At 43.1% G+C, this 23,926-nt stretch overlaps 1 protein-coding gene across 3 annotated transcripts in view; it reads left to right on the top strand.

Annotated features, from left to right (window-relative positions):
• Positions 1 to 23,926, top strand: part of LOC135503770 (carbonic anhydrase-related protein 10-like) — a 374,242-nt gene that overhangs the window by 343,213 nt on the left and 7,103 nt on the right. For 2 of the 3 annotated variants that reach the window (XM_064921913.1, XM_064921914.1), the window contains 5 exons: positions 12,303 to 12,398; positions 15,147 to 15,219; positions 22,907 to 23,061; positions 23,307 to 23,481; positions 23,881 to 23,926. The exon at positions 23,881 to 23,926 is cut by the window's right edge and continues 27 nt beyond it. In XM_064921913.1, coding sequence (XP_064777985.1) covers positions 12,303 to 12,398; positions 15,147 to 15,219; positions 22,907 to 23,061; positions 23,307 to 23,481; positions 23,881 to 23,915 — 534 coding nt within the window. In that variant the 3' untranslated portion in view covers positions 23,916 to 23,926. The remainder of the gene's footprint in view (positions 1 to 12,302; positions 12,399 to 15,146; positions 15,220 to 22,906; positions 23,062 to 23,306; positions 23,482 to 23,880) is intronic. The other variant, XM_064921915.1, reaches the window with a different exon arrangement.

Raw genomic sequence — 23,926 nt, forward strand, 5'->3', positions numbered from 1 at the left:
ATTTACATTTACATTTAAGTCATTTAGCAGACGCTCTTATCCAGAGCGACTTACAAATTGGTGAATTCACCTTCTGACATCCAGTGGAACAGCCACTTTACAATAGTGCATCTAAATCATTAAGGGAGAGGGGGGGGGTGAGAAGGATTACTTATCCTATCCTAGGTATTCCTTGAAGAGGTGGGGTTTCAGGTGTCTCCGGAAGGTGGTGATTGACTCCGCTGTCCTGGCTTCGTGAGGGAGTTTGTTCCACCATTGGGGGGCCAGAGCAGCGAACAGTTTTGACTGGGCTGAGCGGGAACTGTACTTCCTCAGTGGTAGGGAGGCGAGCAGGCCAGAGGTGGATGAACGCAGTGCCCTAGTATAGCCAATTGGAATTTGTTGTCTGTATATTTGATAATTTCATTAAGGATACCTTCAACACCGCGTGTCTTTTTGGGTTGGAGGGGTTTTATTTTGTCCTGTTGCTCATTCAAGTTAATTGGAGAATCATGTGGGTTCAGGTAGTCTTTAATAGTTGATTCTAAGATTTGTATTTGATCATGTATATGTTTTTGCTCTTTATTCTTTGTTATAGAGCCAAAAACATTGGAGAAGGGGTTTACCCATACATCTCCATTTTGGATAGATAATTCTTTGTGTTGTTTGTTTAGTGTTTTCCAATTTTCCCAGAAGTGGTTAGAGTCTATGGATTCTTCAATTACATTGAGCTGATTTCTGACATGCTGTTCCTTCTTTTTCCGTAGTGTATTCACCATAGTGAAGGCGTAGACTCAGGTTTTCCGGGTCTCTATGTTTTTGGTTGGACCGGTTTCTCAATTTCTTTCTTAGATTTTTGCACTCTTCATCAAACCATTTGTCATCGGTTTTCTATTTGAGATTTGAGATTTGATTAGGAAGCTGAGAGGTCAAATATACTGTTAAGACTTTCTACTGCCAAGTTTACACCTTCACTATTACAGTGGAACGTTTTACCCAGGAAATTGTCTAAAAGGGATTGAATTTGTTGTTGCATAATTGTTTTTTGGTCATTTTCCCACCTGCATTCCTTCCATCTATAGCATTTCTTAATGTTACTCAGTTCCTTTGGCTTTGATGCCTCATGATTGAGTATTGCTCTGTTCAAGTAGGCTGTGATTTTGCTGTGGTCTGATAGGGGTGGCAGTGGGCTGTCTGAACGCTCTGAGAGACTCTGGGTTGAGGTCAGTGATAAAGTAGTCTACAGTACTTCTCTCTCTCAGCCATTGCTCTCTCTCTCTCTCTTCTCTCTCTCTCTCTCTCTCTCTCTCTCTCTCTCAGACATTACTCTCACACACCCCCTCACACACACACTTTCTTTCTTTCCACCCACTCTCTCTCTCCTCTCAGCCCTCATGATAACAGCCAACAGGCAGAACACCGTCAGTCCTGTGGGGTTAGAGGAGGAAAGTAAAGGCTGTTGACCAGAACTTCACAACGTTCTGTTTCTGTGTGCGTGTGTGTGTGTAAAGTCATGGTTGTTATGTTGCTCTTTTACCTTGTTCTGTTTCTATCTTCTTTTACTCTATATCTCTTATTCCCTGTCATTACTACTGTCCATGTGTTTCTCTTGGCAGTCTCTGTTATGTACAGTGGCAAGAAAAACTATGTCAACCCTTTGGAATTACCTGGATTTCTGCATCAATTGGTCATAATATTGGATCTGATCTTCATCTAAGTTGCAGCAATAGACAAACACAGTCTGCTTATTATATAACACACAAATTATTGTATTTTCTTGTCTATATTGAATACAGCATTCTTCATTCACAGTATAGGTTGGAAAATGTATGTGAACCCCTAGGCTAATTACTTCTCCAAAAGCTAATTGGAGTAAAGAGTCAGTTTATCATGACACAAGGCGAGACCCAGATGCAGACACGGGAGGCAGATGATTGGAGTTTAAGATGTTTAATTATCCAAAAAGGGGTAGGCAAGAGAATGGTTGTGGACAGGCAAAAGGTCAAAACCAGTTCAGAGTCCAGGGGGTACAGAGTGGCAGACAGGCTCAGGGTCAAGGCAGGCAGGCGGGTACAGAGTCCAGGACAAGCAAGAGTCAAAATCGTGAGGACTAGAAAAAGGAGGAAAGCAAAGGCAGAGGTACAGGAAAAAGAGCTGGTTGACTTGGAACATACAAGACAAACTGGCACAGAGAGACAGGAAACACAGGGATAAATACACTGGGCAAAACAACCGACACTTGGAGGGGGTGGAGACAATCACAAGGACAGGTGAAACAGATCAGGGTGTGACAAGGCTAAACCGGAGACCAATCAATGACACGAGATTGGAGATGTTGGTTAGAGCTGCCCTGCCCTATAAAAAACAAACAAAATTTGAGTTTGCTATTCACAAAAGCATTGCCTGATGTGAACCATACCTGGAACAAAAGAGATCTCAGAAGACCTAAGATTAAGAATTGTTGACATTCGTAAAGCTGGAAAGGGTTACAAAAGTATCTATAAAAGCCTTGATGTTCATCAATCCACGGTAAGACAAATTGTCTATAAATGGGGAAAGTTCAGCACGGTTGCTATCCTGCAAAGTTGACTGCAAGAGCACAGCTCAGAATGCTCAATAAGGTTCAGAAGAATCCTAGAGTGTCATCTAAAGACTTAAAGAAATCTCTAGAACATTCTAACATCTCTGTTAACGAGTCTACGATGCGCCAAGAATGGTGTTTGAGGGAGGACACCACGTAAGAAGCCACTGCTGTCAAAAATAAAACATTGCTGCACATCTGAAGTTCGCAAAAGAGAACCTGAATGTTCCACAGCGCTACTGGCAAAATATTCTGTGGACAGATTTAACTAAAGTTGAGTTGTTTGAAAGGAATACACAACACTATGTGGAGAAAAAAAGACACAGCACACCAACATCAAAACCTCATCCCAACTGTAAAGTATGGTGGAGGGAGCGTCATGGTTTTGGCTGTTTTGCTGCCTCACGGCCTGGGCAGCTTACTATCATCAATGGAAAAATGAATTCCCAAGTTTATCAAGACATTTTGCAGGAGATTGTAAGGCTCTGTCCTCCAATTGAAGCTCAACAGAAGTTGGGTGATGCAACAGGAGAATGACCCGAAACACAGAAGTAAATCAACAACAGAATGGCTTCAACAGATGAAAATAGGCCTTTTGGAGTGGCCCAGTCAGAGCCTGACCCCAATCCGATTGAGATGCTGTGGCATGACCTTGTCAGCGCTTCACACCAGACATACCAAGAATATTACTGAACTGAAACAGTCTTGTAAAGAGGAATGGTCCAAAATTCCTCCTGACCGTTGTGCAGGTCTGATCTGCAACTACAGAAAATGTTTGGTTGAGGTTACTGCTGCCAAAGGAGGGTAAACCAGTTATTAAATCCAAGGGTTCACATACTTTTCCCACCCTGCACTGTGAATATTTACACGATGTGTTCAATAAAGACATGAAAACGTATAATTGTTTGTGTGTTAGTTTAAGCAGACTGTGTTTGTCTGTTGTTGTGACCTAGATGAAGATCAGATCACATTTTATGACCAATTTCTGTGGGAATCCAGGTAATTACCAAAGGGTTCACATACTTTTTCTTGCCACTGTAAGTCCTCTATAGTTCACCCAGGCCTTCGCATCTCGCCATTTAAACTTTACCCCAATCTCATTCTGGGGGGGTTGGGGAGCCTCTCTGTCTCGCTCTCTCTCAACATGCCACCTAATCACTTCCCCAGGCCTTGATTACCTTTATAGACGAGCTGTCGCTCTGCAGTTCCCCGTTAGAGTTCTGTATAATTACTATCCTTCGACAATGTGTTTCTATTGCTGCCTCCCAACATGTCAGAGAAGACAGATGGAGAAAGACGTGTAGAGATGTCAACTTTTGAATTTAATCAAGGTAGGATTTATGAATTTGTAACGTTTGTCGTTGGAAGGAGACCAAGGTGCAGCGTGGTAGTCGTACATTCTTTTATTTAAATGTTCCACCTAGAAAAAAACAATAACCAATACAACGAACGAAACGCTTCGTCGTGCAAACTACATGCACTCAAACAAAGACAAGATCTCACACTGAAGGAGGGTTAAAGGGCTGCCTAAGTATGATCCCCAATCAGAGACAATGAAGGACAGCTGCCTCTGATTGGGAAACCACACTCGGCCAAACACAAAGAAATAGAGAACAGAGAATGCCCATCCCGAATCACACCCTGACCTAACCAAATAGAGAAATAAAACATCTCTCTAAGGTCAGGGCGTGACAAAAACAGTAGTTAAGATTATACGGAACAAAAATATAAACGCAACATGTAAAGTGTTGGGTCTAGGTTTCATGAGCTGAAATAAAATATCTCAAATGTTCAATACACACAAACTGATTTCTCACAAATTTGTTTTACGCCCCTGTTAGTGAGTGTTTCTCATTTGCGAAGATAGTCCATCCACCTGACAGGTGTGACATATCAAGGAGCTTCGTAAACTCAGAACATTGTCAGATTGTCCGTTTGTAAATTCAGAGCGTTTCACTCTCGGAGCATTCAGAGCGCACACTGGACACTCTGACCGAGGAGTAGGGTTGATCCGAGCGTTTTGTCCTGACAACAGCAGTCAAGCACCCAAGATAACTGGCTAACGTTGGCTAGCTTGCATGCTACTCCCAGACACAAATGAGAGAACAGCTCACTCTGACCATTTTACTCGCCGTAGCAGAGCTGGTTAGGCTGTTTCTATGTTATCCAGAGTGTTGATGACTGCAACTGTGCTGCTGGCAACAATTTAATCATGCATTTTTTGCCAAGGTTTACTGACACCAGCCATATTTAATGGGTGTTGAGAATTCACAAATTCGTCATTTATTTTACACTCTGGCACACAGATGAGAGTGCTCTGAAATCGGAGTAGATAGCCAGAGCGAATTTACCAGCTACTTCTATTGACAGTTGTCGCAGTGACATCATGAACATTCTATTGAAATGGTTACTTGCATAGTGGAGTCTTTTGTTTAGACATCTAGCTAGCTAAACAATGAACCATAATTCAAACTCATATCGGTACTACCCTGCCTGAATTTGCAGGTAGCTAACCAACCAGGTTCAATGTTAGCTAGCTAACAGTAGGTAATGACTAGCAATACAAATGGCTCTGAGATATGAATAATATTACTACACAGATCATACACGTAACATTAGCTAGCTAGCTAGCAGTACACTTTAACTTGAAATGAAAGAGACTTTCTGACTAAACTAGAAATGTGTAAAATCTGAAAATGTAGCTAGCTCGACTCTCTTACATGTAAACATGGATGGACTCTTCTCCCTCTCTCTCAGGGATGCTACGGCTGCTCTTAGTTTGAATATGTAATCCAGAGACAGGTGTTTTATACTACAACCTTCTATGTTCTCTTTTTGTCTGCATATTTGCAATCAAATCAAATCTCCTCAGCTATCATACTCTAATTGCACTGATTTCAAAGCTCGGTCCTCCAGAAAGTGGAGAGCAACACTCATGCAGTTCTACTACTTGATCTTTTTTTTTAAAGCGGTGTTAGAAAGGATTTCCTACACATACTGACCAGCACATTTTATAGACAGAAGCACGCTACATGGCAGACCAATCCGAACTCATCTTTTGGCATGTCCAGCCCACTCATTATCTCAGCCAATCATGGCTAGCAAGAAGGTGGCTGCCTTTTTCTGTGGGTTAACCAACTAGGCTTGTAATTTAACAATTGTATTCTTATTTACAGATGGCATACAAGTTTGTTAATATGGCACATGAAAGTTCACATGTTCCAGAAGGCATTTTTTTATTTTTAAGTTTACGTTCCAAGTAGTGACAGGTGACATACGTCTCGTTTCCTGAAACAAGTCACAAAAATACTAAAGTGTGTGGACAATATCCAGCAACTTCACACAGCCATTGAAGGGGAGTGGAACACCCGTCCACAGGTCACAATCAACTGCCTGATCAACTCTATGCAAAGGAGATATGTCGCGCTTCATGGGGCAAATTGTGGTCACACCAGATACTGACTGGTTTTCCTGAGCCCATACCTTTTTTTAAAGGTACACTATATATAGGAAAGTAGGTCGACACCACTTCAAATAAGTGGATTTGTCTATTTCAGCCACACCCGTTGCTGACCAGTGTATAAAATCGAGCACAGCGTGGCACCGTCATAGGATGCCACCTTTCCAACAAGTCAGTTCGTCAAATTTCTGTTGTAAATACCTACTGTAATTGTATAGTGGAAACGCCTAGAAGCAACATCGGCTCAGCCGCGAAGTGGTAGACCACATAAGCTCACCGAACGGGACCACGGAGTGCTAAAGCACGTAGCGTGCAAAAATCGTCTGTCCTCAGTTGCAAAACTCACTACCCAAACTGCCTCTGGAAGCCACGTCAGCACAAGAACGGTTTGTCAGGAGCTTCATGAAATGGGTTTACATGGCCAAAGACCACCATGTATAATGCCAAGCATTGGCTGGAGTGGTGTGAAGCTCGCCGTCATTGGTGGAGGAGGAATAATGGTTTGGGGCTGTTTTTCATGGTTTGGTCTAGGCCCCTTAGTTCCAGTGAAGAGAAATCTTAACTTTCCAGCATAGAATGACATTCTAGACAATTCTGTGCTTCCAACTTTGTGGCAAGAGTTTGGGGAAGGCCCTTTCTTGTTTCAGCATGACACTTTCCCTGTGCACAAAGTGAGGTCCATACAGAAATGGTTTGTCGAGATCGGTGTGGAAGAACATGACTGGCCTGCACAGAGCCTTGACCTCAGCCCCATCAAACACCTTTGGGATGAATTGGAACGCCGACTGCGAGCCAGGCCTAATCACCCAACATCAGTGTCTGACCTCACAAATATTCTTGTGACTGAATGGAAGCAAGTCCTCGCAGCAATGTTCCAACATCTTTTGGAAATCCTTCCCAGAAGATTGGAGTGCTGTTTTAGCAGAAAAGGGGTACCAACTCCATATTAATGCCCATGATTTTGGAATGAGATTTTCGATGAGCAGGTGTCCACATATTTTGGGCCATGTAGTGTATCTGTGGTAAAAGAAATTCTAAACCTTTTAAAGATTACACAGACTCACGGTCCAGCAACAATACTGCTAACTCAAGAAAGACTGAGGAGAGGTCATGGAGAATGTTTGAGGCAGAATACATTTCTGAATACACTTTGTTTCTCTGCAAATGAACAGCATATTTTCCACATCTTTCTGCAATGTTCAAGGGAGGTGGTAAATATGTGAAGTAACAGTAGGAGATAGTGGGCCAGGGTTAATTGAGCTACCCCTTGTTTCTAGGAAACCATACACAAATTGAATCTTGTGACCAAATATTTAGGAAGAGATCATGTGAAGGAACAAACCACATGGAAGAAGTGGTAAGCAAGTTCGGTCCAAAGATCAAATTTCACAAAGTCAAATGCATGTATTGTGTTATAGGTGTCAACGGAGATACTTTTAAGATTGTTTTAAACATCAGTTGGGGTCTCCTATAAGCTACAATAAACAAACCCAAACCTAGCATGAAAGTCTATCTTTGTAGCTGTGTGGGTTGATATGGTCAAAATGTTTGCCTTGAGGTAAGATGAGCCAATGGCCAGCATACCCCATACAAATGATGATTATATTGTATTTTGTTATGCATAATATTCATAGTATATTTGCAATATGTCATGCATATGATATTGATATGGAGCAGACACCATTATGCCCTGTGTATACAAACGTAAAACAAGCAGGGGTCCATCCCCCTTGAGGTTCTTGAAAGAGCAGCCAAGGAAGTGAGAGAAGGGAAGACGTCCATTGGAGCAGCAGCAAGGGATGAACAAATAGACTGAATGACACTGAAGAGGTACAGAAAACAAACATGTACCTGTTTGAAAGAGAGGCTGTGATGAGTGGCAGAGGAACACAAGGTCTTATCTGATGACATGGAGTCTGATCTGTATAAAGAGAGGCTGTGATGAGTAGCAGAGGAACACAAGGTCTCATCTGATGACATGGAGTCTGATCTGTATAAAGAGAGGCTGTGATAGAGTAGCAGAGGAACACAAGGTCTTATCTGATGACATGGAGTCTGATCTGTATAAAGAGAGGCTGTGATGAGTAGCAGAGGAACACAAGGTCTTATCTGATGACATGGAGTCTGATCTGTATAAAGAGAGGCTGTGATGAGTAGCAGAGGAACACAAGGTCTTATCTGATGACATGGAGTCTGATCTGTATAAAGAGAGGCTGTGATGAGTGGCAGAGGAACACAAGGTCTTATCTGATGACATGGAGTCTGATCTGTATAAAGAGAGGCTGTGATGAGTAGCAGAGGAACACAAGGTCTTATCTGATGACATGGAGTCTGATCTGTATAAAGAGAGGCTGTGATGAGTGGCAGAGGAACACAAGGTCTTATCTGATGACATGGAGTCTGATCTGTATAAAGAGAGGCTGTGATGAGTGGCAGAGGAACACAAGGTCTTATCTGATGACATGGAGTCTGATCTGTATAAAGAGAGACTGTGATGAGTAGCAGAGGAACACAAGGTCTTATCTGATGACATGGAGTCTGATCTGTATAAAGAGAGGCTGTGATGAGTGGCAGAGGAACACAAGGTCTTATCTGATGACATGGAGTCTGATCTGTATAAAGAGAGGCTGTGATGAGTGGCAGAGGAACACAAGGTCTTATCTGATGACATGGAGTCTGATCTGTATAAAGAGAGACTGTGATGAGTAGCAGAGGAACACAAGGTCTTATCTGATGACATGGAGTCTGATCTGTATAAAGAGAGGCTGTGATGAGTAGCAGAGGAACACAAGGTCTTATCTGATGACATGGAGTCTGATCTGTATAAAGAGAGACTGTGATGAGTAGCAGAGGAACACAAGGTCTTATCTGATGACATGGAGTCTGATCTGTATAAAGAGAGACTGTGATGAGTAGCAGAGGAACACAAGGTCTTATCTGATGACATGGAGTCTGATCTGTATAAAGAGAGACTGTGATGAGTAGCAGAGGAACACAAGGTCTTATCTGATGACATGGAGTCTGAACTTGATAAACATATCAAGAATTTTGCGGACCAGTTTAGTTGCGTCAAATGCAGAAAACATACCTATTAATTGGCGCATAGAAACAACATCCCTGTCCCAGGCAGCTGCTCAGTAAATGTAATGGTGAGTGATATTGAACAGAGGTTTACAGTACCTTCAGAAAGTATTCATACCCCTTGACTTATTCCACATTTTGTTGTTAAAGATTGAATTCAAAATGGATTAAATTGATTGTTTTCTCTCACCCATCTACACACGATACCCAATAATGACAAAGTGAAAACATGTTTTTGGAAATGTTTGCAAATATCTCATTTACATAAGTATTGACACCCCTGAGTTATAATAACATTTGGCAGAGGTTACAGTTGTGAGTCTTTGTGGGTAAGTCTCTAAGAGACTTGGATTGTACAATATTTGCACATTATTCTTTTACAACATTATTTTACAACATTATTGGTTGTTGGTCATTGTTAGACAACCATCTTCAGGTCTTGCCATAGATTGTCATGCCAATTTAAGGCAAAACTCTAACTAGGCTACTCAGGAACATTCAATATCATCTTGGTAAGCAACTCCAGTGTAGATTTGGCCTTGTGTTTTAGGTTTTTGTCCTGCTGAAAGGAAATTTGTCTCCCAGTGTCTGTTGGAAAGTAGACTGAACCAGGTTTTCCATTAGGATTTTGCCTGTACTTAGCTCTATTCTGTTTATTTTTTACCTTTGAAAAATCCTTAGTACTTGCCGATAATAAGCATACCCATCACATGATGCAGCCATCACCATGCTTGAAAATATATAAAGCTGTACTCAGTGATGTGTTGTGTTGGATTTGCTCCAAACATAATGCTTTGTATTCAGGACAGAAAGTACATTTCTTTGCCCACATTTTTTGCAGTTTTAATTTAGTGCCTTAATGCAAACAGGATGCATGTTTTGGAATATTTGTATTATGTACAGGGTTGCACCTTTTCACTCTGTCAATTAGGTTAGTATTGTGGAGTAACTACAATGTTGTTGATCCATCCTCAGTGTTCTCCTAACACAGCCATTAAACTCAGTTTCCTTCCTCTCCAGCAACTGAGTTAGGAAGGATGCCTGTATCTTTGTAGTGACTGGGTGTATTGATGCACCATCCAAAGTGCAATTAATAACTTCACCATGCTCAAAGGATATCCAAATGCTGCTTTATTTTTATTTTTACCCATCTACCAATGGGTGCACTTCTTTGCAAGGCATTGGAAAACCACCCTGGTCTTTGTGGTTGAATATGTGTTATAAATTCACTGCTCGACTGAGGTAGTCATTCAAAAATCATGTTAAGCACTATTATTGCACACAAAGTGAGTCCGTGCATCTTATTATGTGACTTGTTAAGCACATTTTTACTCTTGAACTTACAGTTGAAGTTGGAAGTTTACATAAACCTTAACCAAAAACATTTAAACTCAGTTTTTCACAATTCCTGACATTTAATCCAAGTAAAAATTCCCTGTCTTAGGTCAGTTAGGATCCTCACTTTATTTTAAGAATGTGAAATGTCAGAGTAATAGTAGAGAGAATGATTTACTTCAGCTCTTATCACATTCCCAGTGGGTCAGAAGTTTACATACACTCAATTAGTATTTGGTAGCGTTGCCTTTAAATTGTTTAACTTGGGTCAAACGTGTCGGGTAGCCTTCCACAAGCTTCCCACAATAAGTTGGGTGAATTTTGGCCCATTCCTTCTGACAGAGCTGCTGTAACTGAGTCAGGTTTGTGAGCCTCCTTGCTCGCACATGCTTTTTCAGTTCTGCCCACAATTTTTCTATAGGATTGAGATCAGGGCTTTGTGATGGTCACTCCAATACCTTGACTTTGTTGTCCTTAAGCCATTTTGTCACAACTTTGGAAGTATGCTGGGGTCATTGTCCATTTGGAAGACCCATTTGCAACCAAGCTTTAACTTCCTGACTGATGTCTTGAGATGTTGCTTCAATATATCCACATCATTTTTCCTCCCTCATGATGCCATCTATTTTGTGAAGTGCACAAGTCCTTCCTGCAGCAAAGCACCCCCACAACATGACACTGCCACCCCCGTGCTTCACGGTTGGGATGGTGTTTCTTCGGCTTGCAAGCCTCCCCCTTTTTCCACCATATGTTTTCAAAACTGTTATATTTACATGAATTCTGGTTATTTCCAGGGATACACAAAATCCTGAAATAAATGTAGATATCTTTGTTAGAAATAATAGTTTCCCTTGATGTAATGATGATAAATGTGAAACTCTCAATTTACCCCACTCCCCCATATTGTGAGAGAACTTTTTCCGCAGTTCCTGTTGATTTCCCAGGAATCCTAAGTGTGTCTGCTTGGTAAAAGAAAATGTGGGCTGCTCTTTGAATAGTTGTTATTGTCGCAAGGTCACAAGTTGAGCTAGTTGTGCATAGACACCGCCCACATAAACACATCATTAAGAACCTGTAGAACCATAAAGGTGTGTGTAGAACTTTACTGACATCTTAGTGAACACAACTTCAAAAGGCTTGAACAGTGGAAGCCAACAAACCCTAGTCTCTGGAGAGATTGTAGGTGTGAAGGCATTTGTTTAAAGGTGCAGTGCAGTCAAAACGTGATTTCTTGCTTTTTTAAATTATATTTCCACACCATGAGGTCAAAATAACTCTGTAAGAGGTTTAAAAATAAAATGCCTTGAATTGCAGCCTGTTCAGGTGGGATGACATCACAATGTGATCAGATTATTCTGACCAATTATCTTTTATTTGTCTACATGTACACCTACTTTAAAGAGGTAAGCAGAGTAGACTCTAGAGTCTAAAGCTGATCCTATCCGCCAATCAGGGCTTTGTACGTAAATATGTTAACGTTTGTATCAACATGCCCACATGATCAGAATGAGATTTTCGACGGAAAAAGGCTCAGGTAAAATAAATGATTAAAAATATATATTTGGAGATGGTTTCATGAAATAAACACACACAGTCAGACACATCATTGGACGCTGTTCGTGTCAGCTAATGGGGATCCTAATAAATCACATCAAACGGTGATTTAAACATTCTAAAGACTTCATGGCTCTAAGACATACCTGACTCGGCACAATTTATTATGTGGAAAAAGGTGCGTTAGTGCTGGGCTTGACCAGAAGCCAGCACACAGCAGCTCCGCAAGAGCAGACTTTTCTACAGTCTATTTGTGCGAGGTCACTTGAGAGATTTTGTTGTATTCCTGACATTTGTTTTTTTCATCTCCAGGTTCAACTTATACACTACAACCACGAGCTGTATACCAACTACACAGAGGCAGCGAAGAGCCCCAACGGACTGGTCATAGTGTCTATATTTATGAAGGTGCGTGTGACACTCACAACTCCAAACTTTGATCTCACTGTGTCAAACGTGCTTGAATTTGTATGTAAAATCTTCGTATGAATGATTGCCATTTTTTTTGGGGGGGGGGGGGACTATCATGCAGTAGAGTGTGATATAATCCAAGTTGTGATAGGCACCCGTGGATTTATTTGCAGGCTAATTAACTTGGCATCGAGTCACAGTATATCATCCCACCACCAGTATATCATACCAGTTTGACAGTGTGATTATCCCTGTATGTATTAGCTAGCTAGCTAGCGCTACGTTCCTACATGCTAATCTTTTTTTGACGGAATTCAAATGGTCCTTTATTAAGAAGGTTGCCCTGCTCTCTATCCTGAAATAGATCCACTAGAGAACTAGTTATCCTGGGAGCTTAACATTGTGTTCCCTGTATATGTCAGGGGGGGGGGTGTGAGGTTGTGAAATAGCTTTGTCTCTCTCTCGCTAGCTTTGTTATGTGGGCTTCTTGGGCTTGGCTCAAGGCTGTGGAAATTCTTGTATTCTTCGTGCTACAGAAGTACTGCATAGTTCAGATGCAACCCAATCAGCTAGCTACAGTAATTAGCTCCCTTGTGTCAATGGCCCGGTCTGTCAGTCACACAGGAGGACATGGAGACCCTCTCTGCTAACCACTTACAGAGATGGGATAGAAGAGCTACAATTTTCTGAATAGAATATGTGTTTGCTTTTGCTGTCTTTTGCTGTTATTTTAGTGGTCAATGTAGTGGTAGACGTTCTAAAGTTATAATTTTGAGCACTCACCAAATGTAATTACATGTTCAATTGTATACCCCCACACACACTCCCACCACTATAACAGACAGAGAGCTAGGCCATTGAAAGGGATATGATTAAGCACATTTCACACCCCCGTCCTCCCACTCATCATGAAATCAATCAACACTTCACTCTCGTCCTCTCTAGTCCCTCAGCCTGGCCCTCAGTGGTAATGACTCCAAACTCCAGCCATCTTGAAGTAGCTTGCTTAACTCAGGCTCTCAGATCAGTCCCGTCTCATTGTTAAAGTCGCTGAAGAGATGGGAAGTGAGGTAATTAGTGGTGTCCTTCACTATTTCAGGAACCTATTTCTCGGTATTGTGACTCATGCTTCCAGGGGACCATTAACACCTGCACACCCACCATGTTACCCTTTCAGTGACTCAGACTGCCAGTAAGTAAGGGCTTCCTTTGGGCATCATTGGCCTGAGCCGCTATTCGAAATGACAATGGGGGGGATGTAACTGTGTGGGGTCCCCTGTGGAACAGACACACAATGGAGGAGGACATAGTGAGACTGTTGGACACTAAATGGAGTTTGAGTCACCTTCAGCCATATCTACTAGACTAGACAGTGTTTGTCTAGGATGTGAGTGTCACCTATGTTTCTTCTCTAGATGTCAAATTGACATATTTTGTTGAACAGTTCCTCTCTGTAGCTACTTTTAAGTTTACTTCACAATTTGGAGAGAACTCCCTAATTACATTTTGCAGAATAACATGTCTGCATCCCCCTAGGTGATTTCTCCATTAAAAGTGTTCAAAACATCTGAGAAAGAGAGAGAGTAGTGACAAGGGACATCCATTGCTTTTTAATCACTTAGCCTCCGAGACATCTTGACAGTCAGAGTTGTGAGGATGAGAATGGGACAGGAGGCTGAGGCTCGGGACTAAGGGGGATTTAAGGGAGCGTGTGGAGCATCTTTAACTGATTAGTGTGTTCCACGTCGGCTCTGAACTCCTGAGTCTTTAGACAAAAGCGCTACAGGACAGCTAAAAGCAGATCAGGCTCTTTAGAGTGGCTTTTTCTGGTGTTCAGGCTCTTTACAGTGGCTTTATCTGGTGTTCAGGCTCTTTACAGTGGCTCTCTCTGGTGTTCAGGCTCTTTAAAGTGGCTCTCTCTGGTGTTCAGGCTCTTTAAAGTGGCTCTCTCTGGTGTTCAGGCTCTTTAAAGTGGCTCTCTCTGATGTTCAGGCTCTTTAAAGTGTCTCTCTCTGGTGTTCAGGCTCTTTAAAGTGGCTCTCTCTGGTGTTCAGGCTCTTTAAAGTGGCTCTCTCTGGTGTTCAGGCTCTTTAAAGTGGCTCTATCTGGTGTTCAGTCTCTTTACAGTGGCTCTCTGGTGTTCAGGCTCTTTAAAGTGGCTCTCTCTGGTGTTCAGGCTCTTTAAAGTGGCTCTCTCTGGTGTTCAGGCTCTTTAGAGTGGCTCTCTCTGGTGTTTAGGCTCTTTAAAGTGGCTCTCTCTGGTGTTCAGGCTCTTTAAAGTGGCTCTCTCTGGTGTTCAGGCTCTTTAAAGTGGATCTCTCTGGTGTTCAGGCTCTTTAAAGTGGATCTCTCTGGTGTTCAGGCTCTTTAAAGTGTCTCTCTCTGGTGTTCAGGCTCTTTAAAGTGTATTTTTCTGTTGTTCAGGCTCTTTAAAGTGTCTCTCTCTGGTGGTCAGGCTTCCTTAAGGTCCTATCCTATCCTTCCTTGAGATGGACTTGTGCAACTAGCATTATGCGAGTAAATCATGCATTGAAGTCAAGGGGAGATTTGCTGCATGCTTGCCTCAAGTTAAGATTTGGCCCTAAAGCGAATGCACTTGAATTTTGGTGTCATATTGTTAGTGCGTTTTGGTTCATTGTGTAATGCACTGTCAAGATTGTGGAATATGGAAGTAATTTGCGATGTGTGTGACTGGCTTTGATGTGACTGTCTCTGGGTGATTATTTCTCTCCTCTTGTATTCCAGATTGCGGAGACTTCGAATGCATTCCTGAATCGAATGTTGAATAGAGACACCATCACAAGAATAACATATAAAAGTAAGTAGAAATGCCAATGTAGACTGTAGGGAGGAACACATTGGAACAAGTCAAAGAGTAGCTGGAGAGACTGCAGTAGAGACTAATGGGGTTGAGGAGAGGCTGCGTAAACACAGTGACCCCCAGTGCATTGGAGGTCTCAGAGGCATCAATGAGCTGTCATAACCTCATGCGCACACACAAACACAGCATCCAAATGGAATGATTAATGCCAACGCGGATTCCAGAGATGTGTGGTGGCGGAGAGAGACTAACAAGACTGCAGGGGTGAGGTGGTAACATAATAGAAACATGATTGATGTTCACAGATTAAGGATTGTCTTTTTTGTTTTTCTTTACCTTTCAGGGTATATATGTCCTACCTGTAGGCTAGGGGCTGGTGAGCATGCTGATGTTGTTCTAGTCTAGATAGATACACACTGTGAAAGTGAATAGCAGCTAAACTCCCAGTCTAAATAGAAGGAGCAGCTACTGTGACCTCTTCACAGCAAACATAGTACCTTTTATTATAAACGGAAGCCGCAACATAATGAGTGTGTTAGCGTAGTAGAGAGAGCGAGAGAGAACAAGAGACGGAGAGAGAAAGAGAGAATGATGGAGAGAGGGATAGATAGGGACAGAGCGAAAGAGAGATGCAGAAATTCTACACAATAAAAAATGCTGGGTTAAAAACAACCCAATTTGGGTAAATATTGGACAGAACACACGTTGGGTTATTTTGACACACAAAAAACATTGTTTTTCTTTAAATTGAGTTGTTGATGCTGGGTTAGTGAGCTATGATCTACCGGGTCAGATCAGAAGACTGGAGGTGTGGTTTAGCAGGGGTATGGCTTTTAGATAGTTATTTTTGGCCACCCGTGATAGTAAATGTAATTCCGGTTAATCTATTCTCTTGTATTTTCAACATATGTTAAGGTTGGAAACTGACGCTTTTGTAGCTTTAATAGGATTTAGACAAGTGTAGGAGTATCTTTTAAGTGCCTATGCATATCCCACTGTTGGGCTAGTTAACACGTTCTTATAATAACATGATGAACATGAATGACATATATGCTCACGTGTTGCCAAAAAGAACTATCTGGAAGCCACAACCCCATATGCAAAGCGGTCATCAAGGCAAAGGGTGGCTACTTTGAAGAATAGCAAATATTAAATATATTTTTTGGTTACTAAATGAAGAGGGCACGACAAAACTGATTCCCTCTAAGGAGACTGAAAAGATTTAGCATGGGTCCTCAGAACCTCATAAGGTTCAACAGGTGCAACATCGAGAGCATCCTGACTGGTTGCATCAATGCCTGGTATGGCAACTGCTCGGCCTCCGACCGCAAGGCACTACAGAGGATAGTGCGTACGGCCCAGTACATAACTGAACTAAGCTGCCTGCCATCCAGGACCTCTACACCAGGCAGTGTCAGAAGAAGGCCCTAAAAATTGTCAAAGACCCCAGCCGCCCAAGTTGTAGACTGTTCTCTCTGCTACCGCATGGCAATCGGTACTGGAGTGCGAAGTCTAGGACTAAAAGGCTTCTCAACAACTTTTACCCCCAAGACATAAGACTCCTGAACAGGTAATCAAATGGCTACCCGGACTATTTGCATTGTGTCCCGCCACTCCCCCCACCAGCTAAACTAACCGGTGCTCCCGCACATTGACTCTGTACCGGTACCACCTGTATATAGCCTCGCTACTGTTATTTTCCCAGTCATTTTACTTTTTTAAAATTCTTTATCTATTGTTTACCTAATACCTATTTTTTACTTTCAAATTGCACTGTAAGCATAGCACTGTAAGGTCTTGTCATGACATGGCCCTTTCTGGGTATAGATCGTGGCATCCCCCGCTCTCTCTCTCTCTCTCCTGCACCCAGGTTATGTTATCTCAGGTCAGAAATTCCTGCAGGTGACTCTCTCCCCCTGGTCATGCAGAAAGAGAGACACATAGAGAGAACAAAGGATTTCACATGGCGAACTCCTAAATCCCCAAATGGGGATTTGATACAAAAGGTCCACTTGTGAGTAGGTGGGAATGGTCCGTGGACACTTAAGGGATGGGTATGAAGAGTGTGTTTCATTTGGTGACCTCAAAGAGGACAGGAAACACATAACTAGATCTCTGAAATATGTACATTTCTCAATTATGGGGTTTGCATCTAATTCTTGTATAAAATTAATAAGTAAAGATTAAACTATTTGTGAAATGATGTAAGGTGATGTTAAACCTTTAATGAAAGAGAATTGTATTCCCTTTAAAGTTTAACCAAGTCATTGGCCCGCCCCCATGAGCACAGACATGAGCTTGCATCATGGAACAGCCCTTTTCTACTGTTACGAATAAAAAACCCTGCTGAGGAAATCCTCTTCAGACCACAAAAACTCCAGCGTAAGCTAAGGTGCAGTGGTTGTGAAATTCCTAACCATACCACGTGGAGCATTGGCTACACGGGTGGAAATGGTTCAACTCTGAGACTATCGATCACAACAGAGTAAGGGCAAATCTTAGATACTAATTACTAGTCTGCAGCTCAAAATTATGTCAACCTGGGATGCGAAGACTGACAACCACCGAAACATCTATTCTATGAGAACATTTCTGAATGGTACTCTGAAGTATCCATTCTAACCACAAACAATGATTGTCAGGGAGGCAGAGAGAGAGAGAGAGACGCTCAGAAAAACTCTCCAACAGACATACGGACGATTCCAACAGAGATCACGACGACACACTGAGCTTAAATATATATATTGATTGCAATTATTCCTGAATGAGTGAGCGTTCATGTGCAAAGGATTAGCATTTCAATTAATATAATTATCAACTCCTTTTGTCTTTCCCGCCCTTTTCAGTCCACACCCACTTCCCTTTGTTCACCAAGCCATCATATCGGCTAAGCCCACTAGGGAACCTCCAATATTAATTCCTTGTAAACATATCTACTGTGTTGTTTGTTTATGCATTTCTGTGATTATTTAGTTCGTTAGTAAATAAATGATTAAGATAATTGGTGTATGGATGATTCATAGTAAAGGCTGGGTTTGTGCAGATAACCAACAATTTACGGTGTTTGGAATGAGACTAACATGAGGTAAAGAATAATTAATGAATTAGAAGACTAATTGATCAGATATTAAAATATTTGAAGAGTTATAGTAAGAAAATTATAACTTTGTAATCTGAAGATTTTCCTTGGAGCCCCGACTTCCTAGTTAATTACATGTACATGATTTGTTTAATTACTTAATAATAATTACAGAGAATTGATTTGATAAAATAACAGTCTTCACAAATGATGCCGAAGACACGACAGTCTTCACCTGTTGAATTCGGTGACGAACGTGACGAATAAACTTTGATTTGATTTGATTCCATGTGTTATTTCATAGTGTTGATGTCTCCACTATTATTCTACAATGTAAAACATTTTAAAAATGAAGAAAAACCCTGGAATGAGTAGGTGTTCCAACTTTTGACTGGTACTGTACATGGGAGGGGTTGAGAGTAGCTTTAGGATGGGACTAGATGGTGTTTCGAGATAGATGGGAGGGGTTGAGAGTAGCTTTAGGATGGGACTGGATGGTGTTCAGAGATAGATGGGAGGGGTTGAGAGTAGCTTTAGGATGGGACTAAAAACAAAACAAATGATAACCATTGTCAAATACACTGTGTCTGTTAAATATATATAGTATGTATAAACTGGAAGTCGAAGACTAAGTGTTGTTGTCCATTAGTTTACTCCAATTAGGGGATGGATGAAAAACAAGGGGGGTTGTCAAGCAGTCTGCTAAACCAACAGCCTGTTGTGTAGTCTGCTAAACCAACAGCCTGTCGTGTAGTCTGCTAAACCAACAGCCTGTCGTGTAGTCTGCTGTACCAACAGCCTGTCGTGTAGTCTCCTAAACCAACAGCCTGTCGTGTAGTCTGCTGTACCAACAGCCTGTCGTGTAGTCTCCTAAACCAACAGCCTGTCGTGTAGTCTGCTATACCAACAGCCTGTCGTGTAGTCTGCTAAACCAACAGCCTGTCGTGTAGTCTGCTAAACCAACAGCCTGTCGTGTAGTCTGCTAAACCAACAGCCTGTCGTGTAGTCTGCTATACCAACAGCCTGTCGTGTAGTCTGCTATACCAACAGCCTGTCGTGTAGTCTGCTATACCAACAGCCTGTCGTGTAGTCTGCTATACCAACAGCCTGTCGTGTAGTCTGCTGTACCAACAGCCTGTCGTGTAGTCTGCTGTACCAACAGCCTGTCGTGTAGTCTGCTATACCAACAGCCTGTCGTGTAGTCTGCTGTACCAACAGCCTGTCGTGTAGTCTGCTATACCAACAGCCTGTCGTGTAGTCTGCTGTACCAACAGCCTGTCGTGTAGTCTGCTATACCAACAGCCTGTCGTGTAGTCTGCTATACCAACAGCCTGTCGTGTAGTCTGCTGTACCAACAGCCTGTCGTGTAGTCTGCTGTACCAACAGCCTGTCGTGTAGTCTGCTGTACCAACAGCCTGTCGTGTAGTCTGCTGTACCAACAGCCTGTCGTGTAGTCTGCTGTACCAACAGCCTGTCGTGTAGTCTGCTGTACCAACAGCCTGTCGTGTAGTCTGCTGTACCAACAGCCTGTCGTGTAGTCTGCTGTACCAACAGCCTGTCGTGTAGTCTGCTAAACCAACAGCCTGTCGTGTAGTCTGCTGTACCAACAGCCTGTCGTGTAGTCTGCTGTACCAACAGCCTGTCGTGTAGTCTGCTGTACCAACAGCCTGTCGTTTAGTCTGCTATACCAACAGCCTGTCATGTAGTCTGCTAAACCAACAGCCTGTCGTGTAGTCTGCTAAACCAACAGCCTGTCGTGTAGTCTGCTATACCAACAGCCTGTCGTGTAGTCTGCTAAACCAACAGCCTGTCGTGTAGTCTGCTAAACCAACAGCCTGTCGTGTAGTCTGCTAAACCAACAGCCTGTCGTGTAGTCTGCTGTACCAACAGCCTGTCGTGTAGTCTGCTGTACCAACAGCCTGTCGTGTAGTCTGCTAAACCAACAGCCTGTCGTGTAGTCTGCTGTACCAACAGCCTGTCGTGTAGTCTGCTGTACCAACAGCCTGTCGTGTAGTCTGCTGTACCAACAGCCTGTCGTGTCTGCTAAACCAACAGCCTGTCGTGTAGTCTGCTGTACCAACAGCCTGTCGTGTAGTCTGCTATACCAACAGCCTGTCGTGTAGTCTGCTGTACCAACAGCCTGTCGTGTAGTCTGCTGTACCAACAGCCTGTCGTGTAGTCTGCTGTACCAACAGCCTGTCGTGTAGTCTGCTAAACCAACAGCCTGTCGTGTAGTCTGCTGTACCAACAGCCTGTCGTGTAGTCTGCTATACCAACAGCCTGTCGTGTAGTCTGCTGTACCAACAGCCTGTCGTGTAGTCTGCTATACCAACAGCCTGTCGTGTAGTCTGCTGTACCAACAGCCTGTCGTGTAGTCTGCTAAACAAACAGCCTGTCGTGTAGTCTGCTGTACCAACAGCCTGTCGTGTAGTCTGCTATACCAACAGCCTGTCGTGTAGTCTGCTAAACCAACAGCCTGTCGTGTAGTCTGCTGTACCAACAGCCTGTCGTGTAGTCTGCTATACCAACAGCCTGTCGTGTGTAGTCTGCTAAACCAACAGCCTGTCGTGTAGTCTGCTAAACCAACAGCCTGTCGTGTAGTCTGCTATACCAACAGCCTGTCGTGTAGTCTGCTGTACCAACAGCCTGTCGTGTAGTCTGCTGTACCAACAGCCTGTCGTGTAGTCTGCTAAACCAACAGCCTGTCGTGTAGTCTGCTAAACCAACAGCCTGTCGTGTAGTCTGCTATACCAACAGCCTGTCGTGTAGTCTGCTGTACCAACAGCCTGTCGTGTAGTCTGCTATACCAACAGCCTGTCGTGTAGTCTGCTATACCAACAGCCTGTCGTGTAGTCTGCTATACCAACAGCCTGTCGTGTAGTCTGCTGTACCAACAGCCTGTCGTGTAGTCTGCTGTACCAACAGCCTGTCGTGTAGTCTGCTGTACCAACAGCCTGTCGTGTAGTCTGCTAAACCAACAGCCTGTCGTGTAGTCTGCTAAACCAACAGCCTGTCGTGTAGTCTGCTAAACCAACAGCCTGTCGTGTAGTCTGCTGTACCAACAGCCTGTCGTGTAGTCTGCTGTACCAACAGCCTGTCGTGTAGTCTGCTGTACCAACAGCCTGTCGTGTAGTCTGCTGTACCAACAGCCTGTCGTGTAGTCTGCTGTACCAACAGCCTGTCGTGTAGTCTGCTGTACCAACAGCCTGTCGTGTAGTCTGCTGAACCAACAGCCTGTCGTGTAGTCTGCTAAACCAACAGCCTGTCGTGTAGTCTGCTGTACCAACAGCCTGTCGTGTAGTCTGCTAAACAAACAGCCTGTCGTGTAGTCTGCTGTACCAACAGCCTGTCGTGTAGTCTGCTGTACCAACAGCCTGTCGTGTAGTCTGCTAAACAAACAGCCTGTCGTGTAGTCTGCTATACCAACAGCCTGTCGTGTAGTCTGCTGTACCAACAGCCTGTCGTGTAGTCTGCTATACCAACAGCCTGTCGTGTAGTCTGCTAAACCAACAGCCTGTCGTGTAGTCTGCTAAACCAACAGCCTGTCGTGTAGTCTGCTATACCAACAGCCTGTCGTGTAGTCTGCTATACCAACAGCCTGTCGTGTAGTCTGCTGTACCAACAGCCTGTCGTGTAGTCTGCTGTACCAACAGCCTGTCGTGTAGTCTGCTGTACCAACAGCCTGTCGTGTAGTCTGCTGTACCAACAGCCTGTCGTGTAGTCTGCTGTACCAACAGCCTGTCGTGTAGTCTGCTGTACCAACAGCCTGTCGTGTAGTCTGCTGTACCAACAGCCTGTCGTGTAGTCTGCTAAACCAACAGCCTGTCGTGTAGTCTGCTGTACCAACAGCCTGTCGTGTAGTCTGCTATACCAACAGCCTGTCGTGTAGTCTGCTATACCAACAGCCTGTCGTGTAGTCTGCTGTACCAACAGCCTGTCGTGTAGTCTGCTGTACCAACAGCCTGTCGTGTAGTCTGCTGTACCAACAGCCTGTCGTGTAGTCTGCTATACCAACAGCCTGTCGTGTAGTCTGCTAAACCAACAGCCTGTCGTGTAGTCTGCTGTACCAACAGCCTGTCGTGTAGTCTGCTATACCAACAGCCTGTCGTGTAGTCTGCTAAACCAACAGCCTGTCGTGTAGTCTGCTAAACCAACAGCCTGTCGTTTAGTCTGCTAAACCAACAGCCTGTCAAGCAGTCTAAGAAATACCAGCTTAATGTGAAATTAGCAATTTGCAAAACATCTACATGCAAATGATGAACACACCGGTTAGAGTGGATGTAATACATTTTGAGACTGTAAGACAAATATATCATGTATATTCTAAACTAAATATTAGCTTGAGAGGACATGAAATGTGATTAAGACAAGCTTGTAATGCTGCGTTCTACAATACTGGAACTAGGGACCCACAGGGGATGCAGGGTTTTGTTCCAGCCAAGCACAAACACATCTATTTCAACTAGCAAGTGCTTGTGTTGGAGCTGAGCTAGGACACAAGCATGCACACTCTGTAGCTCTCCAGGACCAGGACTCAAGAACTCTGCTATAATAGAATATTAAAATGTAATATTGAAACCTGTCTATCTTGTCCATCTTCTCCAGATGATGCATATTTGCTGATGGGCCTGAACATCGAGGAGATTTACCCAGAAACCTCTAGTTTTATCACATATGACGGGTCGATGACCATCCCGCCTTGCTTTGAGACGGCCACATGGATCCTGATGAATAAGCCAGTGTACATCACACAAATGCAGGTCTGTCTCTACAGTAGCTTCTTACTGCTTAGTTACATAAGACTGTCAAACAGCAAGTATGTTCCTCTACATGGATTGTTCTCCCATTCATACTGAAATAATGCATTTTCTTCACTTCCGATCCCCTCTCATCTCTGCTTTCCGAACCTCTCTCGTTCCATCCCTTCATTTACATACTCATACCTTTCCATCTTCTTTGTTCATGGACATCCCTTCCCTCACCTCTCCTCTTCTCTCCTCTCCAGATGCACTCCTTACGACTGTTGAGTCAAAACCAGCCGTCTCAGATCTTCCTGAGTATGAGCGACAACGTTCGCCCGGTCCAACCTCTGAACAACCGCTGCATCCGGACCAACATCAACTTCAGCATGCAGGGCAAAGACTGTCCCAACAACAGGGCCCAGAAGCTCCAGTACCGAGGTAAACACAGCTAAAATCCACCCACCACCACCATTTTGTTAGTGATTTATTTAAACAAGGTCTGACTAGCAGACATATACAAAATGGTGGTGAAGGAGACATGGACATTTACGTTGGTTGTTTTCTATGTGTCTACTTGTGTCCCTCATAAAGCAAAATACTACCTAAAACATAGTCTTATCAGCTTTGTAAAATATAGCCTTAACGTTTATAGATTAAAAAAAAATAAAAAAAAAGTGATTGTATATATTACTTATCGTGATATTATAGCAATATTTCCAAACAGCGTCTGAGAGTGTGGGCCAAACTACTTCATAACTACAAAGCCAACTCAGCATCTCAGTGTGATTCGGGGACTCTGCATGCGGTCTGTTTATCATCTCCTCTCCTCTGTTTCAGCCAATATATCTGGGCAACTGCTGCACAAAATGTGAATTTTACCCCT

The sequence above is a fragment of the Oncorhynchus masou genome, chromosome 18, assembly GCF_036934945.1.
Source record: "Oncorhynchus masou masou isolate Uvic2021 chromosome 18, UVic_Omas_1.1, whole genome shotgun sequence".
In the NCBI taxonomy this organism is placed as follows: Eukaryota; Metazoa; Chordata; class Actinopteri; order Salmoniformes; family Salmonidae; genus Oncorhynchus; species Oncorhynchus masou.